At 41.7% G+C, this 23,381-nt stretch overlaps 1 protein-coding gene across 1 annotated transcript in view; it reads left to right on the top strand.

The window, feature by feature from the left end:
• Sans (SAM_USH1G_HARP domain-containing protein Sans) overlaps positions 1-23,381 on the top strand; it is a 260,636-nt gene that overhangs the window by 193,788 nt on the left and 43,467 nt on the right. Inside the window, exon 3 of the mRNA XM_067149972.2 lies at positions 17,096-17,317. Coding sequence (XP_067006073.1) covers positions 17,096-17,317 — 222 coding nt within the window. The remainder of the gene's footprint in view (positions 1-17,095; positions 17,318-23,381) is intronic.

Genomic DNA, 23,381 nt, shown 5'->3' on the forward strand with positions numbered 1-23,381 from the left:
ACGATGAATGCATTATTTTTTATTGAGTACAGTCAGAATAGGTAGAGATACGGAAGTCAACCAATGATCTTCCTGTTTCCGGGCTTCTATTGACCTTTAGTGTTATAGTCCATCTTCGTAGTAAGCGTCTTTCTGGACGACCGGAGGTGTGGCCTAGCCTCGTGTGCGAGGAACTATGGGAGCGTTCGCGCTGGTGGTGGGGGAAGAACTTGAACCTTTCCTCCAGCTGACACAGTCGAGTTCAGGCAGCGGACGTAGCCCTGGGAACTGACTGAAATAGTGTGGAAAGCTTAGGCGCGATACGTTCCCGGGTCGGGGTGGTCATTATGCAATGGCTCATCGGTGTACATACATCACACTAACTCAAAGGTGTAGGAATTGCTTAATATGATAAACTAGTGAAAATAAAATAGTACCGTACATTGTACAAATCGAGTCTTATCTTTCGATTGTCTGCCTTAAAACCTTGTCAATTAACTACACAGGCCTTTGAGCATAACATTCTAAAATTTCAGTTCTATTCCAGTACGGAAATACTTCGTAACTTTCGTCGTAAATGTTGGTGACGTCAAGAAATCAGAGGGTCATGCCTAAAAGAATTCATATCGGATGATGCTTTCGACACAATTGAAATAAAGCTCAGTGTATAGTAAAAGTGGAGGTGAATATTTTGGCACTCTGTAGCCTTTAATTTATTCTTATACATTCTTATTATACATTCTTACGAATATGAAATCTGTTATATAAAATTGAAAGGTTTGAACCATTTGATAGAAAATCAATTGAACATAAGACAGTAACTTGCAACTGGTAATACTGCGAATAAAGGAAGTTCGTTTGAAACTGTACTGTACTGTATACCAAGGAAAGGCGCATCGGTACGCGCTATCAGTTCATCAATCGCCTAACGAATAGGAGGAAGTTGTTTCCACTGACAGCCTGGAGATATAATCTACTTAACGTGATTTCTAGTGAAATACGTATAAAAGAGATTAATTAATGCAAATTTGTCGCGAAAATGAAGAGAAGAAGCATTAGCAGAAATACTTCAGCTACTTTCATAATAACATTAACAATGTCTACTTTTCTTGTCCATCAGAAGAAATATAATAATATATAATACTCTTGAATAACCTGCTATTGTTATGACTGAGAGAACAGGTCTCCTACAGCAACAGCAGCAACAAAAACAACGAAAACAGCAACAAAATGCTCCGGAACAATAGACAATATAAATCTGTCTCATAAAATCAGAGCAAAAATATTATCGGACTTCTTACGTGTTCTATGATCACGTTTGTTTAATATTCGGAGTTCAGGGATCGTATTTACAAATTATTCAGAATAATCTTCACTCTCGTCTGAATCAGTGTCATCTGAAGTTTCACCGAGGTTGATGTCGGACTGGTCTAATTCTAATTCCTTATGCATGGTGTTGTCACGCTCCCAGTATTCCTGCTCAGTGTCTTTTACGGGGTCGCAACATTTTTTCCGTTTGTCTTGCGAATACTGTGCAAGCAATATCCGCAAAGAGCTTCCTTTTTGTCGAGTGTGTCTGCTGTCAAGTCACGAGTGATCTATAAGACAGAGAAATATTTCGTACAGAATAAGCATTTTTATTTATACTGGGAATAGGAGCGCCTCATTTATGAACAGTGAAGGCATTAGAGATGCTATGGCACACATTTTTATGCTAAAAAACTAATTATGCTGTATTACTATTAATTGAGATATATTCTTTTTTTTGCTAGGGGCTTTACGTCGCACCGACACAGATAGGTCTTATGGCGACGATGGGATAGGAAAGGCCTAGGAGTTGGAAGGAAGCGGCCGTGGCATTAATTAAGGTACAGCCCCAGCATTTGCCTGGTGTGAAAATGGGAAACCACGGAAAACCATCTTCAGGGCTGCCGATAGTGGGATTCGAACCTACTATCTCCCGGATGCAAGCTCACAGCCACGGGCCTCTACGCGCACGGCCAACTCGCCCGGTGAGATATATTCTTATCACGGACCTCTCCTTTGATATCTCCCCAAACCGACTCGGTGTGATTGAGATCTGGATGATATGTTTCATATGTTCACTCATGGTATAAACACTTTCACGTGCCTAGCCTCGCAGTGGTCTCCCAGATTTAGAAGAGGACCTAGAAGCCATGCTCGTCACTTCAGTAATTTCAACTTCACGTAACAACACGCGCCGCTTGAGAGACGTTTTCACTTCAGCGCTAGCCTGGCGACTGGACCTGCTGTAGGAGTGGGGGGACGATAGCTCCCACCACTGCATGCGCAACTATTTCTCGCGCAGGACGCTTTCAACCAAAACGGACTATAAAGCTCTGTAATTGAACGGTGTAAAACAATAGAGTTAATTGTTGAGCCCAATAACTGTTATTATACGTAACACAAGCTTGATGCTAATCCCATTCAGACACTGAAACTTGTTTCCTGGTCATGAGAGACAAACGAAATAAAGTTAATGAAAAGAACGAGGGTGATTCCAAGTCTCCCTGTTTCGCTGCTTAGAAATAAAAAGTAACTGAACTTGCCCCGTCCGATGTATCCGAAAGTTTGTAGTCACACCGATAAATTGAGCACAAGTGTACAACTCGGTAAATCAGAACGAGTAGAAGGAAATAGCCCCATCACTCCCTCCCTAATTCGCGTTGGTTAGCGAATAAGCAACCAGTTAGCGCTGTGACGAATATTGGCGATTTGCTAACACGAGTTAACATCCCCCGGTAGATAAGTTAGTACATGAGATGTTGTCCGTATGTTCAAGAGTGTAGAAGGTGTCAGTAATGTTCGTTGCGCGTGGTATCAAGCGGTGAGTGTCGCAAGTCTTTGTTAAATCATAATTATGCCATTCTGTTTCGTTCCAGGTTGTAGGTCGAAATACAATAAAATACCCAGCGTTTGGTATTTTTTCAGTCCACCAGAACGAATGCACCCAGTTGCGAGCGAGTAGTAGCATTTGTGACGTACACTGATGCGCAATTGAACTAACGATACCTGGCTATTTGCGTGTAGCACCCGCTTTCAACCTGCTGGTGGTGGCAGTGCGCCGCGACAGGAACTACATAAGATACTGAAAGCGTGGGAAGTCGTACCGTTCCATGACCACTGCATAGTCACCCGTAATGCACATTGGTTGTTCGGCGCGCACAGCTCTTTCGACAGCATCCGAGATGTGTTCAATAGGATTGAAGTCGGGTGACCTTAGAGACCAGGCAAGTATCCTCGTGTTCACAGAGTGTTTCTCGAACCAATCAACCACAATTCTGGAGTGACTGGAGTGTGCGTTGTCTTACTGTATGTAAAGGACTCCTGTAGTGTCTTGGAAGTGAGCAAATGGGTGGAAATGATCTGACAGCAGGTTCCTGTATCGTTCATCGGTGATAGACGTTGTCAGATACCAGGAGTCCCATATCATCCCACGTGAACAGTTCCCATACGATGACACAACCACCTCCGGCCTGAACTGTACCCTGGTAATAAGAGAATCCACTGCATTGAGTGCTTGGTGATGTACACATACTCTGCCATCGTCGTGTACAAACTGGTTCCACGACTCATTTGCCCAAACGATCTTTCTCTATGCTTTAGGAGTTCAATGGTGGTGTTCCTGTGCCAATGTCATTTTTCGTGCCTTGTGATGTGCGGCGAGCAGTGGTACACAAGTAGCACGGTGACTTGTGTAGGCCTACTTCATTGCGAGGAGGTGGTCCTGGATTGTACGACAGCTCACTCTTCATTGTAATCCAGCATCGAATTCACGAGTAGTCTGTTGCACTGTGACCTATCTATCCGCTCTTACCAACCAAGTCAGTCAACGGTGACAACACGATGTACTCCAAGGCAGTTGACCCTGCCGATGGTGGTTTTGCACGAATCTACGTACTCATGGTGCACTGTGGACATGGTGGCCCATACAAGACCTACTGACTGCACGACTTCGAAGATGGAATAGCCCATACGTATGCCATCGACAATCTGACCGCGATCAAAACGCGCAGAGATCTCATGTCTTACCCATCCTGTGCGCTACTTGTTACTCACACGGCCAGTACGAGTTCTGACGACATCACAGTCATGTACCATGCCGAAATATTGCATTCGCATTCATAATGACTAACAGCTGCATTTGTAAAAAAAACAGCGGGCGAGTTAGCCGTGGGGTTAGTGTCACGCAGCTGTGAGCTTGCATCCAGGAGGTAGTGGATTCGAACCCCACTGTCGGCGGCCCTGAAGATGGTTTTCCGTGGTTTCCCATTTCCACACCAGGCAAATGCTGCGGTTGTAGCTTAATTAAGGCCACGGCCGCTTCCTTCCAACTCCTAGGCCTTTCCTATTCCATCGTCGCCATAAAACGTATCTGTGTCGGTGCGACGTAAAACAAATTGTGTTGAAAAAAGAACGTTAAAGCTAATTCGATCATTAGGCCTCTGCGCACACAGTTCGATAAGCGGTCGGTAAGCGGTCATCGGTAATAATAATAATTATTATTTCGTGTGGCTATTTCTAGCCGAGTGCAGCCCTTGTAAGGCAGACCCTCCGATGAGGGTGGGCGGCATCTGCCATGTGTAGGAAACTGCGTGTTGTTGTGGTGGAGGATAGTGTTATGTGTGGTGTGTAAGTTGCAGGGATGTTGGGGACAGCACAAACACCCAGCCCCCGGGCCATTGGAATTAACCAATGAAGGTTAAAACCCCCGACCCGGCCGGGAATCGAACCCGGGACCCTCTGAACCGAAGGCCAGTACGCTGACCATTCAGCCAACGAGTCTGACATCGGTAATACTTACACGCAATACATTGTAACTATTTTGTAAATAACAATAAAATAATCATAAATGAAAATACCCAAAAACTTAGTAAAATAACTGAACTAAATTAAATTAATAAAAATAATTAATCGAAATGTCTGTAGTTTGGGCGCCAGAGTTCACCAGAATGGATCCCTCAAATTTTGATACAGCATGATAATAATTCTTTCTCTCCCAGGGCGCGTACATAAAAGCTGCGTACTGGTACATCTGCTACAGGCCTTACCTAACCTTCTGAAAACGACTAAATAGCAAGGAACTGCACCTAGATTCATCAATAACTACACTGATTCTAAAATAACCAACTATATTCTCAATAAAATCCGTGCATGAGCATCTCATCAACACACCAAAATATACATATTATAATACACACACAAAATAGTGCTGGAAGACTCCATATTTACAACAACAACAACAACAACAACAATGAAAACAGTGGGAAAACGAAAACGAGGACTAAACCACCATTTGCGGTTAGTCCTTTGAACAATGCACATACTGTATATGTAGATAAGTACCCTTCACTGTCTCTGTGTATCAACACGACTTGTAGATTCTCATAATTGGCACTTATTATATCACACAGATACTGTACCTCATAATACTGTGTTCACTGACTCTAACACTTGTTTTGAAGACCTATTCATTTGAGCAGCACACGCTTGTCGTTTCTAACATAAATTATGGAAAGTCTGAGATAGCTTTCACCAACATATAATACCAGGCCGCCACAAAGTGATACAATACCCAGTGCCTAAGCACTCCACAGTTTGTAGGGAAGCCACGTTCCACAAACATAAAAAGACTACGTTCCACGAACGTTTGAAGTCCAGCCCAGTTCAGTATAGTGCAGCAGTGTCACTCTAGTACCGTATCAGAAGTTGTAAGTGCCACAGTGTCTTCCTCGCTGTATCATCACATGCCTAGATAGGCATCACCTTTCCCCTTCCTCTTACATGATCCGTCTATATTCATCGTGGCCAGCCAGTCAATGAGTAGATCCTCTAGTCAAGACCATGCCCGGAATCTCTTCCTGGCCCCAAGACAATAACACCATCAACGGACACTAGGGTGTTTCACATGAGTCATCTGAATTTTTTTTACTACAATAACAAGTCCACCTCATCAGACTTTGGGATATACACATAAGTCACACGAATTTCCAAGTTAAAATAGCAATGTTTTCCCATCAGTTTGTACAAAACAAATTACTCATATCACATATGGAGATCTCCTAGCTTACAATATTAAGAATAAACGTACAAATGAAATAATAATAATAATAATAATAATAATAATAATAATAATAATAATAATAATAAATGGAATACTGACAATAATATTTCTCACTTCTAAATACAGTGCGAGGGTGTGATACATGTACTAACACAACATATGCAGTATTTTAATGTTGCTTATGAGTTACTGCATTCCAAATGTTGTGCTCTGAGGCTTTTCAAAATGCCATTACAAATTAATGGAAATAGCCTATATCACGTTACCATTAAAAATAACCTTCAAGTCGTTTACTGTTCCATGATATCTTCAAATATTGGGAATTCTATCATGAAGATAAAATTAATGATTGTGCTCCGGGCGCTAACAGCCTAAGTGGCAATGCTATTCGTGCACAGCATTATATCTATATTACTTTAAATGGCATTTTTCTTTTCACTACTGGGCACAGGGCAATTACTGCAGTGGCTAATACTGGCTTTCCTATCTGGCGACAGTTATATTTTTCTCCTTCTTTTTCTTCTTGTGCCACATTCCCCTCACTCTGTTAGGGTCACTGGAACAAGCTGTATCGTATATGTGGACTAAGTCACGTCAACACCATGATTCCGTGTGAAGATGAAAAAGTGTGTATTAAAATCAATATAGAAACCCAGTCCCCGATCCAGAGGGTTTAACCCGACGCGACTAAAAAGCCCGACTCGGCCAATAATCGAACCCGGGACCTCTGAACCGAAGAGCATGACGCTGACCATTCAGCTAAGGAGGCGGTTCGGTGATTGTGCAGTGTGAAATTTGCACATGTAAACTCTGTGGTGTCGGGACGGACAGCCGGTCTTAAACCCCTGACTGAAATTCAAAACGACCGAGCGAAATGACTAGGTGGTTCAGGAACTTGCCTTCGAGTGATAGTGAGTTCACGCAACCCTGAAGTTGGATTTCCATGGTTTCCCATTTTCTCTCTAGCCAAATGCTGGGACTGTACTTAATTCAAGGCCACGGCCACTACCGTCTCAGTGATAGTCCTTTTCTTTGCAAGAGCTGTTTAGCTGAGTCTCTACAACGGTCAGTGTTTAGCGAAATGGCTCCGAATGACTTCAGTTACCCGCAAAATAACTGAAATAAACTGAAGATCCTTCTCTTTTATATCCGCACTAATATAACATCCCGGAGTAAGACAACATTTTGAAGTAAAATTGACCATAAAAACACCTGACGATAGGTGGAGTAGTTATTTGTGATCTAGTTCGTTTCAAAATGCCCCCGGTATTTGTAATTTTGATTCCTTACGAGATAGATATTTTTATTCAGTAGTATAACCCAACGAAAAACAACTGTTTTAATCTACATTCTAATTTCGTGTAGCTATTACCAGTATGGTGCAGCCCTAATTAAGCAGAACCTCCGACGAGGATGGGTGGTTTCTGTCGTGTTTATGGAACTTCATGTTAATGGAGTGGAATGCGGTGCGCATTGCAAGAATGTTGAAGACCGCACGGTCACTCACTAACCGAGCCAGTGGAATTACAGTAACTGTTCAAGATTAAAATCCCACGACCCAACCAGCAATCGACCCCGGAACCCCTAATTCCGAGAGACAAGACGCTGAGTGGTTCGACAATCTACATTTTAAGATAAGAGTTACATTTAGAATGATAGTGCAATAACATTTCTTTGAACCATTATGTTCTCATTCAGAATTATAATTTTCAACTACCGGGCGAGTTGGCCGTGCGCGTAGAGGCGTGCGGCTGTGAGCTTGCATCCGGGAGATAGTAGGTTCGAATCCCACTATCGGCAGCCCTGAACATGGTTTTCCGTGGTTTCCCATTTTCACACGAGGCGAATGCTGGGGCTGTACCTTAATTAAGGCCACGGCCGCTTCCTTCCAACTCCTAGGCCTTTCCTATCCCATCGTCGCCATAAGACCTATCTGTGTCGGTGCGACGTAAAGCCCCTAGCAAAAAAAAAAAAAAAATTTCAACTGGAAATTACGGTAATGCCCAAATTTGACACCTCTTTTTCTCACGTTCTTCTCACCAGGCAGCTAGAAACGACTACTTCTCACGTACATTGTTTAAAAAATCACACCTCGTTCCTTTTAAAAATCATACGTGGTATTATGAAACTGAAATATTTAAGTTTTTATCAAAACTGCCGCGGCATGGGGCTCAGACGGTAGATCGGTAGCTTTCCAGGCCCAACTTGGCGGGTTAGATTCCGAGCCAGTCCTATGATATTTGGACACGTTCAAGTTGGATCCACAGTCAAAACCATCCCCTGCGGATTACCGTCGGTTCTCAAAGGGTCTATGTCTAGTTGCGCCCCTGTTTAGTGGGGTGGGTTTATCCATTTGTTAATGTTCGGCCACTCGTTTTTATTTGAATGTCCTTAATACTAACAAGATCAAAATTACATTTTAATATCAATTAAATACATTTATTGAAATTATTACATCCCCATTTAATGATTAGCATAATGTATTAAAACGTCCTTTTAACAAACAAAGAATAAGGTTAAAAATTCCTTTCTGATTAAATCATTACTTAATCACTAAACCTAACCTAACCTAACGTATTTTTGAGTACGGACTCTACACCGCATTTAACACTTATTTAACTGATTTCCAACGATATATTATAACTGATTTCCAAAATTTATTTTAACTGTATATTTAAACTGACTTCCAAAACTTATTTTGTATATTTTAACTGATTTCCAAAAGTTGTGACTAGTGAGGGCAATTCCGTGGGGACAATTCGACCCTCGCTCCGAGCTGACTATGGGCCCAACTCAACGGTCCTCTTTATGGACATCACTGACCCTGGACCCAACTCAACATCCCGCTGACATTTGATGGTGCTCAGGCACATTCAGATACATCAGCCTCGTGTCGGTAGATTTACTGGTATGTAAGAGAACTCCCATGGGACAAAATACCCGCACATCAAGGTGTTGTGGTATAAGTTAGAGCAAGTTTATTGTTTGCATAGATTTGTTTCAGCCTCATATTTGGCTTTGAAAATATGAAACTGAGTGAGGCATGAGTGTGCTAAATGCCATTCCTTAAAAAGCCAGTCCCTGTGATGAAGAGTTCGAAGGTGCCACTCACGGCGTAATCTGGTGTATGTATTTCAGAGGGCTGATGGTAGAGCTGTTGAGGATTCAATCAGTCTTCGGGTTGGGAACAACAACAGACAGACAACTTTCTTAACAACATGTAACAATGAGTGTATTGTTAATAGTACTGTTGATTTCTTCGTTTCCTTTTTCGGTTTTTCAGCAGAAAATTGTTTCTGTCTCTGATTATCGGCTCTGTATACTACTGCTGTTTACTACCGTGTGCGGCTTTTCCAGACGTTCAACATATGGCCGGCACGGGTCCCTTATCTGCTGTATCCGTTGCATTGTGGGCCATCGTCGGAGCGTGTCGCCGCCGTAGCGCACCGACCGTTACTGGATAATAGAGAGACAGCACGATCATTAGTAAAACGCACTGCAGGTGTAGCATATGAAAGAATAACACATGGTGTTGCTTCTCAACAGTCAGAACATAGGAAATAACCGCAAAATAAATAATAATCATAATAATAATAATAATAATAATAATAATAATAATAATAATAATAATACCGGGCAAGTTGGCCGTGCGGTTAGGGGCGCGCAGCTGTAAACTTGTATCCGGCAGATAGTGGGTTCGAACCCCACTGTCGGCAGCCCTGAATATGGTTTTCCGTGGTTTCCCATTTTCACACCAAGCAAATACTAGGTCTGTACCTCAGTTAAGGCCATGGCCGCTTTCTGCTCACTCCTAGCTCTTTCCTATCCCATCATCGCCATAAGACCTATCTGTGACGTTCGACGTAAAGCAAACGTATAATAATAATAATAATAATAATAATAATAATAATAATAATAATAATAATATGTTTATTTTATTTTAAATTTTATGGTATACATCGGACCCTCTAGACAATTATACAGATATTTTTTTATTTTTTTATCAGCCCAATATTTATTTAATAATAATAATAATAAGACATAGTGGAGTGACTGCGCGTGTTAACGCGCCACGGCTATGGGGCCAAGCACTATATTCCGGAGACGAGTGGGTTCGAACTCCACCGTCTGCTATCTTGAGAATGGTTTTCAGTGGTTTCCTATTTTCACTTCCAGCCAAATGCAGGGGAATTCCTATTCATAGGCCACAGCAGATTCCTTTCATTCACTATCATTAATTTCATCTACATTAGCTCCTCAACTGAGGTTAGCGCCAGAAAGTGCACTCGGCCATAAAAACATGCCATATAACTTTATCTCATCTCATCCCTGACCCCGTATCAGGAAACGGGACTAAGGGGTAGACGTATAATAATAATAATAATAATAATAATAATAATAATAATAATAATAATAATAATAATAATAATAATAATAATAATAATCACACGAAACTGGCATATTTTTTCAATGGTGCAAGTTGATCATTAAGGTCCTTGGCCTTCCAAGATGACTGCTGCCCAGCCAGATGGCCTGCAGATATTGGAGTGTCATGTGATCAGCTGAGTGAGCCTCGTTCCAGCTCTCAGTCCAGAATTAAGATCCCTTGACTGACCATGGATCGAACTCGAGGGCCTCCGATTAGGCACTCTACCCTTACACCTCTAGGCTGACAATCTGTATTTGGCTACTGTCAAGGCTATCACTAAAATGAGCTGTGAACGAACGTTGAGACTCACTCTGTCTCCACCAGAAATGAGTACCACGTTAAATCCTTGAGGAAGACACCTGAGCATAGAGCTAACCAACCTATCCCATTTTTATTTTATATACAGTAGGGCCGACATTATGCATGGGAGAAACTTTTACCTCCCACTCCTCTTCCAAGGGCCTTATGGCCTGTGCGGTGATGACTTTACTTTTGCTGATATTCTGGATGTATTGGTTCGTACTCGTATCACATCTGTGGTTAACTGGTCCAAGGAGTTCTACGTTCAATTCCCAGCCGGACCGAGAATTTTAACCTCGCAAGAGCTGTGTGTGTATCCTGTATTCAATATTAGAATTCATTCTAGGTAGGACCCCACCCTCACAGACGTACAGGTCGCCCATGGGAATCAAATAGAAAGATTTGCACAACAGCCCTCTGAACGCTAATCAGGGGAAGAAATGGAAGTCCGACCCTTCGAAGAGGGAGTCCATAGGCAATAATACCACAAAGGGCGTGAAAATGAAGGACACCATAGACGTGGCAAAGCTCGGAGTCGGAAGAGAATCAGGAGTTGACCAAAAGGAGTCGGATGGGGGAAGAGGAGCCCATGACAAGAAAACGGAAGCTATTCCAGACTCCGCTGGAGACCTGTGGTCGCCTACCCGCGCTCCCAAGTTGAGAGCCCCTGAGGGTTGCATCTTTTAGTCGTCTCTTACGACAGGCAGCATATAGCGTGAATTAATTCTACCGCCCCCACCCTGACGATTTCTAAAATCTGTAACGATTGAAGTGTTGTCACACAAATATCATTTTATATGCTTGCACGTTGCCTAAATGGTGCATAGCTTCCCAGTCTCTCAAAAAGACAGAATTTTCCAGTGAGGGAGAAAAAAGCGATGTACTGTACAGTAGACTTGATGTACGTTGTCGATGTGTTCATCTTTAAGATCATCGCTTGATTGCCGTGTGGACCGCATTCCAAGCGATGATAAATTTCTTTGTGTACCCTATCTTATCGTACACATATCAGGTTGCCCTTTCTTACAGATCTACGTATGTCACTATCTAATCACATCTTAAAATATACTATTTCAGAATCGTGTTCTTTGTACAAAGTTTATTATTATTATTATTATTATTATTATTATTATTATTATTATTATTATTATTATTATTATTATTATTATTATTATTATTATTATTGAGGCCAACTGCAGGAAAATTGTACAAAAAGCTCCTTTATTAGGATCGACACTTGAGGTGGATTTGGTCCAGTTTTACGGCCGGTTGTGATTCTTGACACCAACTCTATACACTCACTACTACGTGTTTCTGTGGTGGTTGGTGGTGTTGCATGTTATGAGTCCATGAAGAGAAGTTTATTTGGAGAAACACGAACACACTGTCCGCGAGCCAGAGGAATTAACCACACACAGTAATAATCGGGAATCGAAGCCGGAGTCTCTTGAAGTGAAAGCCAATACGCTGAACATTTATAGACAAGAAACTGGACTATGAGAAGGCACTCACCTTGAGCACTATTTATCCATATAGGCTATAGGTGGTTTGAGAAATACCGCCTCAGGCGCTCCTCTGTCGGTGAGTATGAACAGTGTGTAGAGAAATTTGTTTATGAATTCTTAAAAGTTGTAAGTTAATTTTGAGGAAGATACATAATAGTTTTAGATTAGTGTGATTAGTAGTGTTTTTAATCAATGAAGTGTGACCGGGCACACGATTTGTTTCCCGTTCGTTACCTGGCTAACACAGTATTCTTTTGGAATACTGCATGTGGTTAGACCTGGATGGTAGCCCATCCTAGTGCTAGCCATGCCGGATGTTGCTTTTGAGGATGCAACGGCGCATGTCGTATATTTGGCGCTAGTTTATGCTAGGTTAAATTTAATGCAGATGTTGGCTGGTTTGAATAAGCAGCATGAATGTATCGGCATTTAGTGGTGCAGTGCACCTCGGCTTGGAGTTCACTGCTTCCGTTGTTTTTGGAAGTTGCTGATGTGAGAAGAACTTTTATGGAATGATGTCTTGGCAGGATTGGTGTTTTCTTGGTTTGTGGTCTTGTAACTGCGAAGGTCGGCTATTGTGTGCTGGGCGATGGGGAACTGACTTTGTGAGATTTGTGAAGTGAGGAGATTCAGCAGTTAACGATTTTTTTACAATTTGCTTTACGTCGCACTGACACAGATAGGTCTTATGGCGACGATGGGATAGGAAAGGGCTAGGAGTGGGAAGGAAGTGGCAGTGGCCTTAATTAAAGTACAGCTCCAGCATTTGCCTGCTGCGAAAATGGGAAACCACGAAAAACAATCTTCAGGCTGCCGACAGTGGGGTTCGAACCCACTATGTCCCGGATGGAAGCTTAAAGCTGCGCGCCCCTAACCGCACGGCTAACTCGCCCGGTTATAGCAGTTTAAAGGAGGCCCTTAAATAATGGAGAATATGATAAGTGTATGTTTTGCGCGTCTCAAAAGCCTGAGGAACAGATAATCTTGTCGAGGAAATACTGACCTGCAAAACATGTACCATACAAGACGAGAATAGACTAATATAAGATAAAATATTCAACCCGTTTAGTTTTCAGTTGTAATATTTCACATAGCGTTCTTTCTGGACGCAACAATAAGTATCCTACCATTCATAGCATCATCTGCTGGAAACATTTTAAACGTTACAACTGGCAGTGCCGCACTGCCGCAGTACATTTCTGACGGATGTATGCTCCAGTGCACTTTCCTCATGAGCTCAGCACTGCTACGTAACGTACGTAAACTACTTTTTAACTTTAAAATTGTTCAATGAAAATTACTACAGAATATTATTTAATATCCGTTTCGGACATTTCCGCTCTTGTACTTTCACTTTGATGATATACCAATAGAATGCTAAATATTTAAGTAATTGCTGTGATGTGGTTTTTAGATGGATTCCTGTTCACTTGTCCTAGTTCGTGGACCACGTACAACGCCTGAGTGGCGTAGGAAGTGGTTTTGACAACCGGATTACCGCTTTACTGTGGAACAGAATTGAACATATGTGTATACATTCGGAGCATTGAGACCTTTGGTTCAAAGGGGTCCCGGGTTCGATTTCCGGCCGGGTCGGGGATTTTAATCGTGTTTTATTCATTCTTCCGGCTAGGGGACTGGGTATTTGTGTTTGTTCCAACACCTTCACCTTCATATTCAGGCAACGCACTACACCACCAACCACCACAGAAACACCCAATAGTGATTACATCCTTCCATATAAGATTAGCGTCAGGAAGGGCATCGGTCGTAAAATAGGGCCAAATCCACATGTTCGGAACAATTCGCACCCGCTACCCAACATGTGTGGGAAAAGCGGTAGAATAATAATAATAATAATAATAATAATAATAATGTATACGTATTCAAAGGAGAGGCTCTTCAATTCATTCAACTAATGCTATAAATTATATCCCATATAGCTAGAGATGCAACTATTGCGCCTTTATATAACTCAGGCAAGCAACTCGCTTTGAAGATGTTTGTCCAATACTGTCCACGTCCTGAGCAAGCCTACGATATGGATATATTAGTAGAAATATTTCTATTGACTGGCCCTGAAAGTAACTCCCATTCGTTCTGGTGCCAGTGATAAGAAGGTTATACAACGAAAGGAAGAACGTAAAAAACAGAATTAGCAGAATTAGGAATTAGTGATTTGGAAAAATAGAGGGGGGTGGATGTGGCGATCATTGTTTTAAGAGGAAGTATAACAGGCACCATCCTCAAGATGTTTATATGAAGTGTCATGAGTGATAGAAAGCAAGAAATTAGGAGTAAGGATGTCTATTAAAGAAATCACATAATATAACTTAGGTATTGCGTGTTGAGTATTTAGCCCGAAGGCTGGTTTCATCCTCAACAGCTCCACCTTTAGCTAGCTTGGCCTACCGAGTGACCTCTGCTCAGCCCGAAGGTCTGTAGATTACGAGGTGTCATGTGGTCAGCACGATGAATCCTGTCGGCCGTTATCCTCAGCTTTCTAGACAGCTATTTCTCCGTCAGATAGCTCCTCAAATGTAATCACGTAGTCTGAGTGGACTTCGAAACAGCCCTCAGAACCAGGTAAAATCGCAGGCCTGGTCGGGAATCGAACCCGGGGCCTCCGGGTAAGAGGCAGGCACGCTACCCCTACAACGCGGGGCCAGCGCTCAGGAAGTTCCACATACATAACTATTTCACACGGTATATGTCACGGTACCTCAAACATGTTTACAGTGTGCAGTGTAGCCCAATAATTGAGACACAGAGAGACTTTTCAACTCAGATCAGGTTCAATATTTGTCCGATGGAAGGCATTTATCGTGTCGGTCAGTTTCATCAACACTTTTATGGTCGGCGGCGCAAGGACAGCACGTGTAGGACTGAGGCAAACATGACAACTGACCGCTTTCGAATTGTGTCATTGCTGCAAGTGGATGTCGCCACTCATGTTGGAGTGAGTCAGAGTAATGTCTCCAGAGACTGGAAAAAGTTCAGGGAGACACAAACGGTCGCCAATTGACAACAGATAGGACGAAAAACAACTCGCAAGGAGGATCAGTTTTCCTTGCTTTCAGCCTGAATCTTCAGAGGGCCTCCGGACTGAATATTTCAGATTAGACCGCGCGAAATCGACTGCACGACGGAGGACTGATATCAAGGAGGGCTATGCCAAAAGTTCCTCTTAAACCACAATATAGGGAAGGTCGTGTGACATGAGCAACAACTCATAGCCGACGGTATCAGGAACAGTGGATGCGTACTCTTTATTCTGATCACCATAAACTTGTACCCATACAACAAGACCATACGGGTCAGGAGACGATCCGATGAGAGATGGAACGACCTCTTCATCCTAAAGCGCCATAAGCAGCAAGGTGGTTTCGTCTTGTTTTGTGGGTGGGATCATGTTTCGTCGACGTACACTTCTAATTCCTATCCAGGATAACATAAAGAGATAACATCCTCCAACCTGTAGTGACAGGATTTGCTGCCACTGTGGGCGAGTAGTGGATAATAATCCTGTCCAGTCTCCCTTTGTCAACTTTTGTTCTCTTTTGAATTTGATGGTACATGTCACCTTTACTTTTCTCACTCTCACAGCCCTTCCTTTCGTTAGGCGATGCCCTCATTCTTCTGGGGCTTGGAACTCTTATATTTTTCTATTTTATTCTTGTAGTACCTTCTCCATTACTAAGCATGCCTACAATCACAGCGAAGTCTGTACGATGTTCGGTTGTCCTCATCACTCTTCTAGAATCTAGTCCTGTCCAATCCCGTAAGTTCCTTAGCCAAGAGTGTCCTTCGACCGCCACCCCTACGTCCATCAATTTTACCCCTCATATTCAATTTTCATTTCTCGTAATATGCCCATTCTTTTCTTGAATGATATTTCTCTTTATAATTAGTATAAAGATGGGCTAATATCCTCGTATTTCCCCCGTCCCGCAAATTAATCCTCGGATTTATGTCTTACTGCTTGATCTTTTTCTACTTTCAGCTACATGAAATTTGAAGATAAATCACAAAAAGAAAAGAAAAAAGAATGTTTCCGTATTGAATATTGTAACTTTCCTTATTCTTGTATCTTTATTTTCTTTTGTAATCAGCCTATAAGAAGATTTTATTAACAATTCTCTTAAATATTTCCTGTTGTTATAAATCATATCTGCCTTTGCTGGCAGGACGTTGTGTTTACAGTGCACTATGTCTTCTGGTATGGGCTAGAGCAATTTTGTTACTTTCATTGATCTGTCTCAGCTTTATCCTTGGCTTTGACAAGATGAAAGTGACTGAGGTATGAGTGATGCTAGTAATGCCATTCCTTATGCAGCCAGTCCCTGCTATGTATGGTGTGAAAATGTTGCTCATAGGGTCAGTTGGTGCATGCATTTCAGTGGGCTTGGCAGACTGATATGTAATAGCAACTTCTGGCTCGGTGAGGAAAGCAACGGGAAACTACTTCACTCCTCATTTCCCTAGTACGCCTCTTCAGTGATGCCTAGGCCATTTATGACAGCTGATGGCGGAGCTGTTGAGGATCCAACCAGCCTTCGGGCTGAGGACTAAACATACATACATACATACATGCATACATAAATCATGTTATGCAATTTAGAAAACTAAATCTCCACTAGACAATAATTGAAATGATAGGAACAAATTTTAGTTGTGGAGAATCATTAATTTCTCAAGAAATATTTGGATACACATCGATCTATTTCTTGGAGTAGAAAGTATTTTTGTTTCTAATTATACGAGCCATTAACTCTGCGTTTTATTTTTATGTTACAGGGGTGATGTGGATCGCGCGGACAACTTTGGTAACACAGCACTTCATTTTGCCGCCGCCAGGGGGCATATGAACTGTGTTACGTTTCTGGCACATTTTGGAGCAAATCTTTGGGCCATGGATATAGATTTCCACACACCTAAGGAACTCGCAGCCATGAACAATCGCGACGAGATTCTCAGGTTTCTGGATAACGTCGCTGCCAAGAAAGAAGCCGTCGACTGGTAAGGACTAATAAAATAACAGATATTCTTACTTGGTCTGTAGTGACTCTATACGAATTTATTACGTATATTCCATGATGATCAGTTAGCATTTTCTAGCACTTCCGAGATCGTGCATGAACAGCATTGCGAGATTCTTTCTTAATGCGGCCGATATCCACATTTTGTAGTATTGCTTAATTTTTCCTCATGTAATTCGTGTTCTCATATGATTCCTTTACATTATCCTAAGTTTTTTGAGTCATTCTTTTCTCTATCTTGTTTTTTTTTTTTTTTTTTTTTGGAGGTAAGGTATTCCAAGAATTTTTAAAAAGTGATAATTCACTAAAATATGCCAGACATGTCTAATCACTTGAAGGATAAAGAACGACGCTTCTTTTACCAGCAGTCTGTTGCATACTAGTTTCACTAAACACTATTCTTATAATTTCACTAGATAACAGCTAAATCAGGAATAAATAAGGATTATCTTCGTCAAGTGCCTTTGCTGGCGAGACGTTTACAATGCACTATGTCTTCTGGTATGGGCTAGAACAAATTCATTACTTTCATTGACCTGTCTCAGTCCCATCCTTGTCCGGCTTCATGGCAAAATTGTTATTGTGCTGGCCTTTGGCCTAGGGGCTCCCGGGTTCGATTCCCGGCCGGATTGGGGATTTTAACCTTCATTGGTTAATTCCATTGGCTCGGGGGCTGGGTGAGTATGCCGTCTATCAGCATTACAATTCATCATAGGTAGGGCCCCATCCTCATAGACGCGTAGGTCGCTTATACGGCATCAACTCGAAAGGCCTGCACCAGGCCTCTTCGGAGGCCACACGTCATTATTATTAGTCCCATCCTTGGCTTTGGCGATATGAAAGTGACTGAGGTGAGAGCGATGTTAGTAACACCATTCCTTACTCAGCCAGTCTACGTTATGAATGTTGTCGGTTGGTACGTGCATTTTAGTGGGCTTGGCAGACTGACATGTAATAGCAATTTCTGGCTCGTTGAGGATGGAACTGGAAACTATCTCACTTCTCATAATCCTATTATGTCTCTTCAGTGGCGCCTAGGCCATCTGTAATAGGTGATAGCGGAGGTTTTGAGGATCAAACCAGCCTTCGGGCAGATACATCTTCGCCAAACCATCGATTGACTGATATCTGATTTTAAAGGCATTATTGGCCAGTTATCAGTTCAAGAAGAAGAAAGTGAGCCTCAAACTGGCTCATTGGTTGAATAGTAAGTGAAACTGACCTTCGGTACAGAGGGCCCCGGAGTTCGACTCCCCGCCGGGCCAGATATTTTAACCTCATTTGGTTTTCTCTTGCTCAGGAACTGGGTGCTTGTGTTTGTTTTAATATACCTCGCTTCATTTACATACTACACAACACACTACCAGCCACCACAGATACACGCAATAGTGATTACATCGCACTGCCGAGAGTTGGCGTTAGGAAGGGCATCCGACCGTAAAACTGCGCTATATCCATATCACTTGCCTACCCAATAACTTAAGGGAAAGGTCAGAAAGAAGAATGAGAATACAGAGGACCTCTCAAAAAATGTTAGGATATGGAAGAAGAAGAAGAAGAAGAAGAAGAAGAAGAATAAAGGTAAAAATGAAAGATACCTGTCAGGTAACCTAATTGTAACAGTGTGATAAGGAAACAAGAGCTGGCCAAGGAAACTTGAACACAAAACATAAAAGAACTTTCAAACAAATAAAAACAATACAAGATTTGGTTGGTCAACAGATGGGCATTCGAAGTTATAAAATGATGAAGGCACTAAAACATCAAAATGTTGACATTTGTATACTGAATTCTATAATGGCGCATGTCCGTAAAATTTTACAATATATGGGTATTCTAAACTGTATTTATGCTATCTTTCTTGAGTCAAAGTGGAAAATACAAAACCAAAATGCATGAGCAAATAATATTGTATTTTAAACAATAGATGCTGAGGATGATCTCAAAAATAGACAACCAGTTATCATAATTTCAATGTATTAATCCTCGGCGATGTGAGAAGAATGATGCTCATTTTACCCTTATTGCAAAATTTAAGGCTGGTCTTCCGACTATGAATATATATACCTATATTACAATATCTATGAAATCTAACACATCATGTCGGGCTGAGTAGCTTATCGCTGGCCTTCAGAGCTCAAGTTGGCTGGCTCGATCCCAGTTCAGGCCAGTGGTATTTGAAAGTGCTCAAATGCGTCAGCTTAGTGTTGGTAGATCTACTGCAACAAAAAGAAACTCCTGTACTACAACATTCCAGCACCTGGGCGTCTGCGGAAATCGTAATAGTTATTAGTGGGATATGAAACAGATATTATTGTTAATATTATCATTATTATTATTTCTAAGGCACTGTTTTGTTTTTAATGAAGAATATCTCGCAACTGACTGAACTGCAATTCTCTGCCGTCAGAGCTAAGGCAGCATTTTTATTTATTCTTGTTGAGTGACTGTTACGTTAACCTAAAGCCTTGGAACCTGTTATGAAAAGTATTCAGGATATCGTTCATTCAGATTGTCGGAAGTTAAGTTGATTTCGCTTGAGTGGTAAGTTGTCACTATGCAAAAAAGAAAGAAAAAGATAAAACATTCTGTAGCTTCTAGCTGTGTTGTATGGAAGTAATTAGCTACGTACACCAGCATTAGGTGAGAAGAACTGGTGTTTAATTGGAGGAAACAATCATTACTAAGTTCTAGTACAACCTGACACCACCATACCTCTGCGAACATTCACTCAGTGATCTGACTTGATAAGTTATCAGGGAATTGTCGAACGTTTTCTTACGATTCAATTAAGCAAATTTTATATGTTTAAGAAAATATTATATTGAACAAGGAATTGTCCAAGTTTTCTATAACTTTCTTTCAAGTACTCCTGTAATTCCATTGGCTTAGAAGTTAGCTGGTTTGATGATGACTTTCGATACCGTAAAAACCAATTGATTTTCCATTCAAAGAATTATTTTACGACCTGAAGAAGTGTACACCAAATGTGGTGGTTGTTATTGTTTTAAGAGAAAGTAACTGGATTAAACATTAATCAGAGGGGAAAAAATGGAAGGGATCAAACACTTCCAAAAAATGAAGGTCTCGGCCAAAGGATGAGAAGCGTCACGAAGAGCGTGAAAATGAAAGACTCCCTAGGCCTCGAGTTTTCTGACACCGTCGGGGTCGGAAAAGAAGAAGAGTTCACCACGAGATGTCAGATAGGATAGATGAAAGTGAGGAGCCTGGCACAATTAAGTGGAAGCAATGTCAGTATTCAGCTAAGGGCCCCGTGGTCGCCAACCTATGCTCCCAAGTTGAGAGCCCCTTGGGCCCCTTTTAGTCACCTCTTACGACAGGTAGGGGATACCATGTGTGTTATTCTACCGTCACCACCCTCAGGGGGAGGTCGGATGGAAAAGAAGAAAGTGAGAGGACTGGTAATGTCAGACTTAGCTAGGAAACCTATGGTTCCTACTGTAATTCACGCTCCCAAGTTGAAATATTCGGGGGGTATCATCCTTACGACAGGCAAAATATACCATGGATATGTTCTATCCCCACGCATAGGCGAAAGTGATAGCAAATTCCAGGCTTCTCTGAGGTCCCAGTCACCACACCACTTCTCGTATTAGCCCTAGACTTGACTTTTTACGGTTTAGACAAATGTAATAAAGAACTTTGCTTCGATTGTTCCTCAGGTGGGTGGAGTCATAACGGGCTTCTTCGTACCTCCGTGTAATGATTACAAGATATTTTACACCTTCTGCCGCAGATTAGATTGCAAGGGACATGGGAGGAGCACCGTTCAGTGGTATTACAAGCTATGGCCGCTCCCATTCATATCCTACTCACAGTTAATTACAAGTAGGCCTATACCACAACAGGCACCGCAGTGATCGAGTGGTGTCGAGCTATCACCCAAAGAATTCCTAATCACTAAAATGGTGTTTGTTGATTTAAGAGCCAATGAAAGAAGATTGTTAGTCCTTCAATATAACAACTAAACAAGAACTGCAATTCCTTGAAGATTAATCCTTCAAGAGAAATCAACACTCTCATGGGCACAACACGAATATGAGGCCCCTAATATGTGCCTTATTCAATGCATCCGTTGGTACTTCCCTTTACGAAGGCATGCAAAAATAATGATTCCACATTTCACTTTAGACCTCATGTATGGGGTGTGCTATTATTCGTAGTTCCACCTAAATCCAAGAGATAAGTGTTGTGATCTCTCCAACTGCAGTTGTTTTAAATGTGTCACACATGCTAAGTTACTAAAGTAAATACGTCCTCATATAGTAACTGTAGTCAGTGAAAAGATTATGTTTCTTGTAGTAGATATGTGTTCTTTCCAATTACACTATTTTATTGTGCATACAGTGTACTGTATTACCACTATTTTTTCGAAAAATATGAGCCACAATTTCAAAGAAAATGTACCTTTATGCCTATGCTGGCGAGACCTAGTGTTTACAGTATACAGTACTATGTCTTTCTGGTATGGGCAAGAGCAATGTGTGCGTCGCACCGACAATGGGATAGGTGTTCGAACCCACTATCTCCCTACTGTCTCAGTCTTATCCATGGCTTTGACAATATGGAAGTGACTGAGGTATGAGCGATCCCTCCCTCCCACGGTCCCTCCTATGAATGGTGTGAAAACATTGCTCATAGGATCAGTTGGTGCATGCATTTCAGTAGGCTTGGCATACCGATATGTAATAGCAACTTCTGGCTTAGTGAGGAAAGCAACGGGAAACTACTCTACTCCTAATTTCCCTAGGCCATCTAAACAGCTTATGTTGGAGCTGTTGAGGATCCAACCAGCCTTCGGCCTGCGGACTGTACGTACATACTTTATTACTTTTGTAAGCTTCCAATGAATGAAAAATGTATTTTTCGCACACGTGAGGTTACAGGCGTAAAGAGACCCGCGTACCTAATACGGAGAGTCCCAAAATTACAAGAAATGGCCTTAGGATGTTGGACAGGAGATATGAGAGAAGCATTATAATTAACTGCGGGGAAGATATGAATAGTAGCGGCCGTGGTCTTTATGGGTAGGTTACAAATACGAGTATAAGCATTATCCGCTGTGGTTGAAGAGGGAAAACCCTGGTTGGCCCTGAGTGATATTTTGACCCACTACCCTTCTCACGAGTGTTGCCTGAGGCTGACCACACCCAGACAATTTCAGTTCCCATTTTAAATTCGTGGCAGAACCTGGAATCGAACCTGAGTCAAATGGATGGTAATGTATCATGCGGTGGTGACAGCTGACATTCAGATTGCTCTTCTAGACTATTATTTTTACATCTGTTTAACAACCGTACCAGTCCTTTCTAATTCCCGTCCATTTCTCTGGACTTTTCTTACGTAACTAGATATGTTACTATTTTCCTGTATCACTTACAGTATCTACATGTGGTACTAAAATAGCAACAAGAACGAGGAAATCGTTGAATAAGACTTTCATCATCACTGTTCTTGGAAGTCGTATCATGAGGTATAAATCTCCTTACTTACAATGATTTTTATTCGTATTGTAATACGAAAATATCCCTGTACTTTCATGTTATTGCCAATGCTAATTGTCAATGGAAAATATCATCGTAATAACAGGACTAGAGAAGTTATCGATTTACATTAGGAGAAACGTTTACTGCTATCAATATTATTCTTGTATTCGTAAGAGCACAGGCAGAATTAAAATGTGCAATACATGGGTCTTTTTCCTGATTAGGATAGTAACATCTGTTTTAAAACTTGCGACTCACCGGGCGAGTTGGCCGTGCGGTTAGGGGCGCGCAGCTGTGAGCTTGCATCCGGGAGATAGTGGGTTCGAATCACACTGTCGGCAGCCCTGAAGATGGTTTTCCGTGGTTTCCCATTTTCACACCAGGCAAATGCCGGGGCTGTATTTTAATTAAGGCCACGGCCGCTTCCATCCCACTCCTAGTCCTTTTCTATCCCATCATCGCCATAAGACCTATCTGTGTCGATGCGACGTAAAGCACATTGTAAAAAAAAAAAAAAAGCGATTCATTTAAACGGGT

This window comes from Anabrus simplex, chromosome 6 (genome assembly GCF_040414725.1).
Source record: "Anabrus simplex isolate iqAnaSimp1 chromosome 6, ASM4041472v1, whole genome shotgun sequence".
Classification (NCBI taxonomy): Eukaryota; Metazoa; Arthropoda; class Insecta; order Orthoptera; family Tettigoniidae; genus Anabrus; species Anabrus simplex.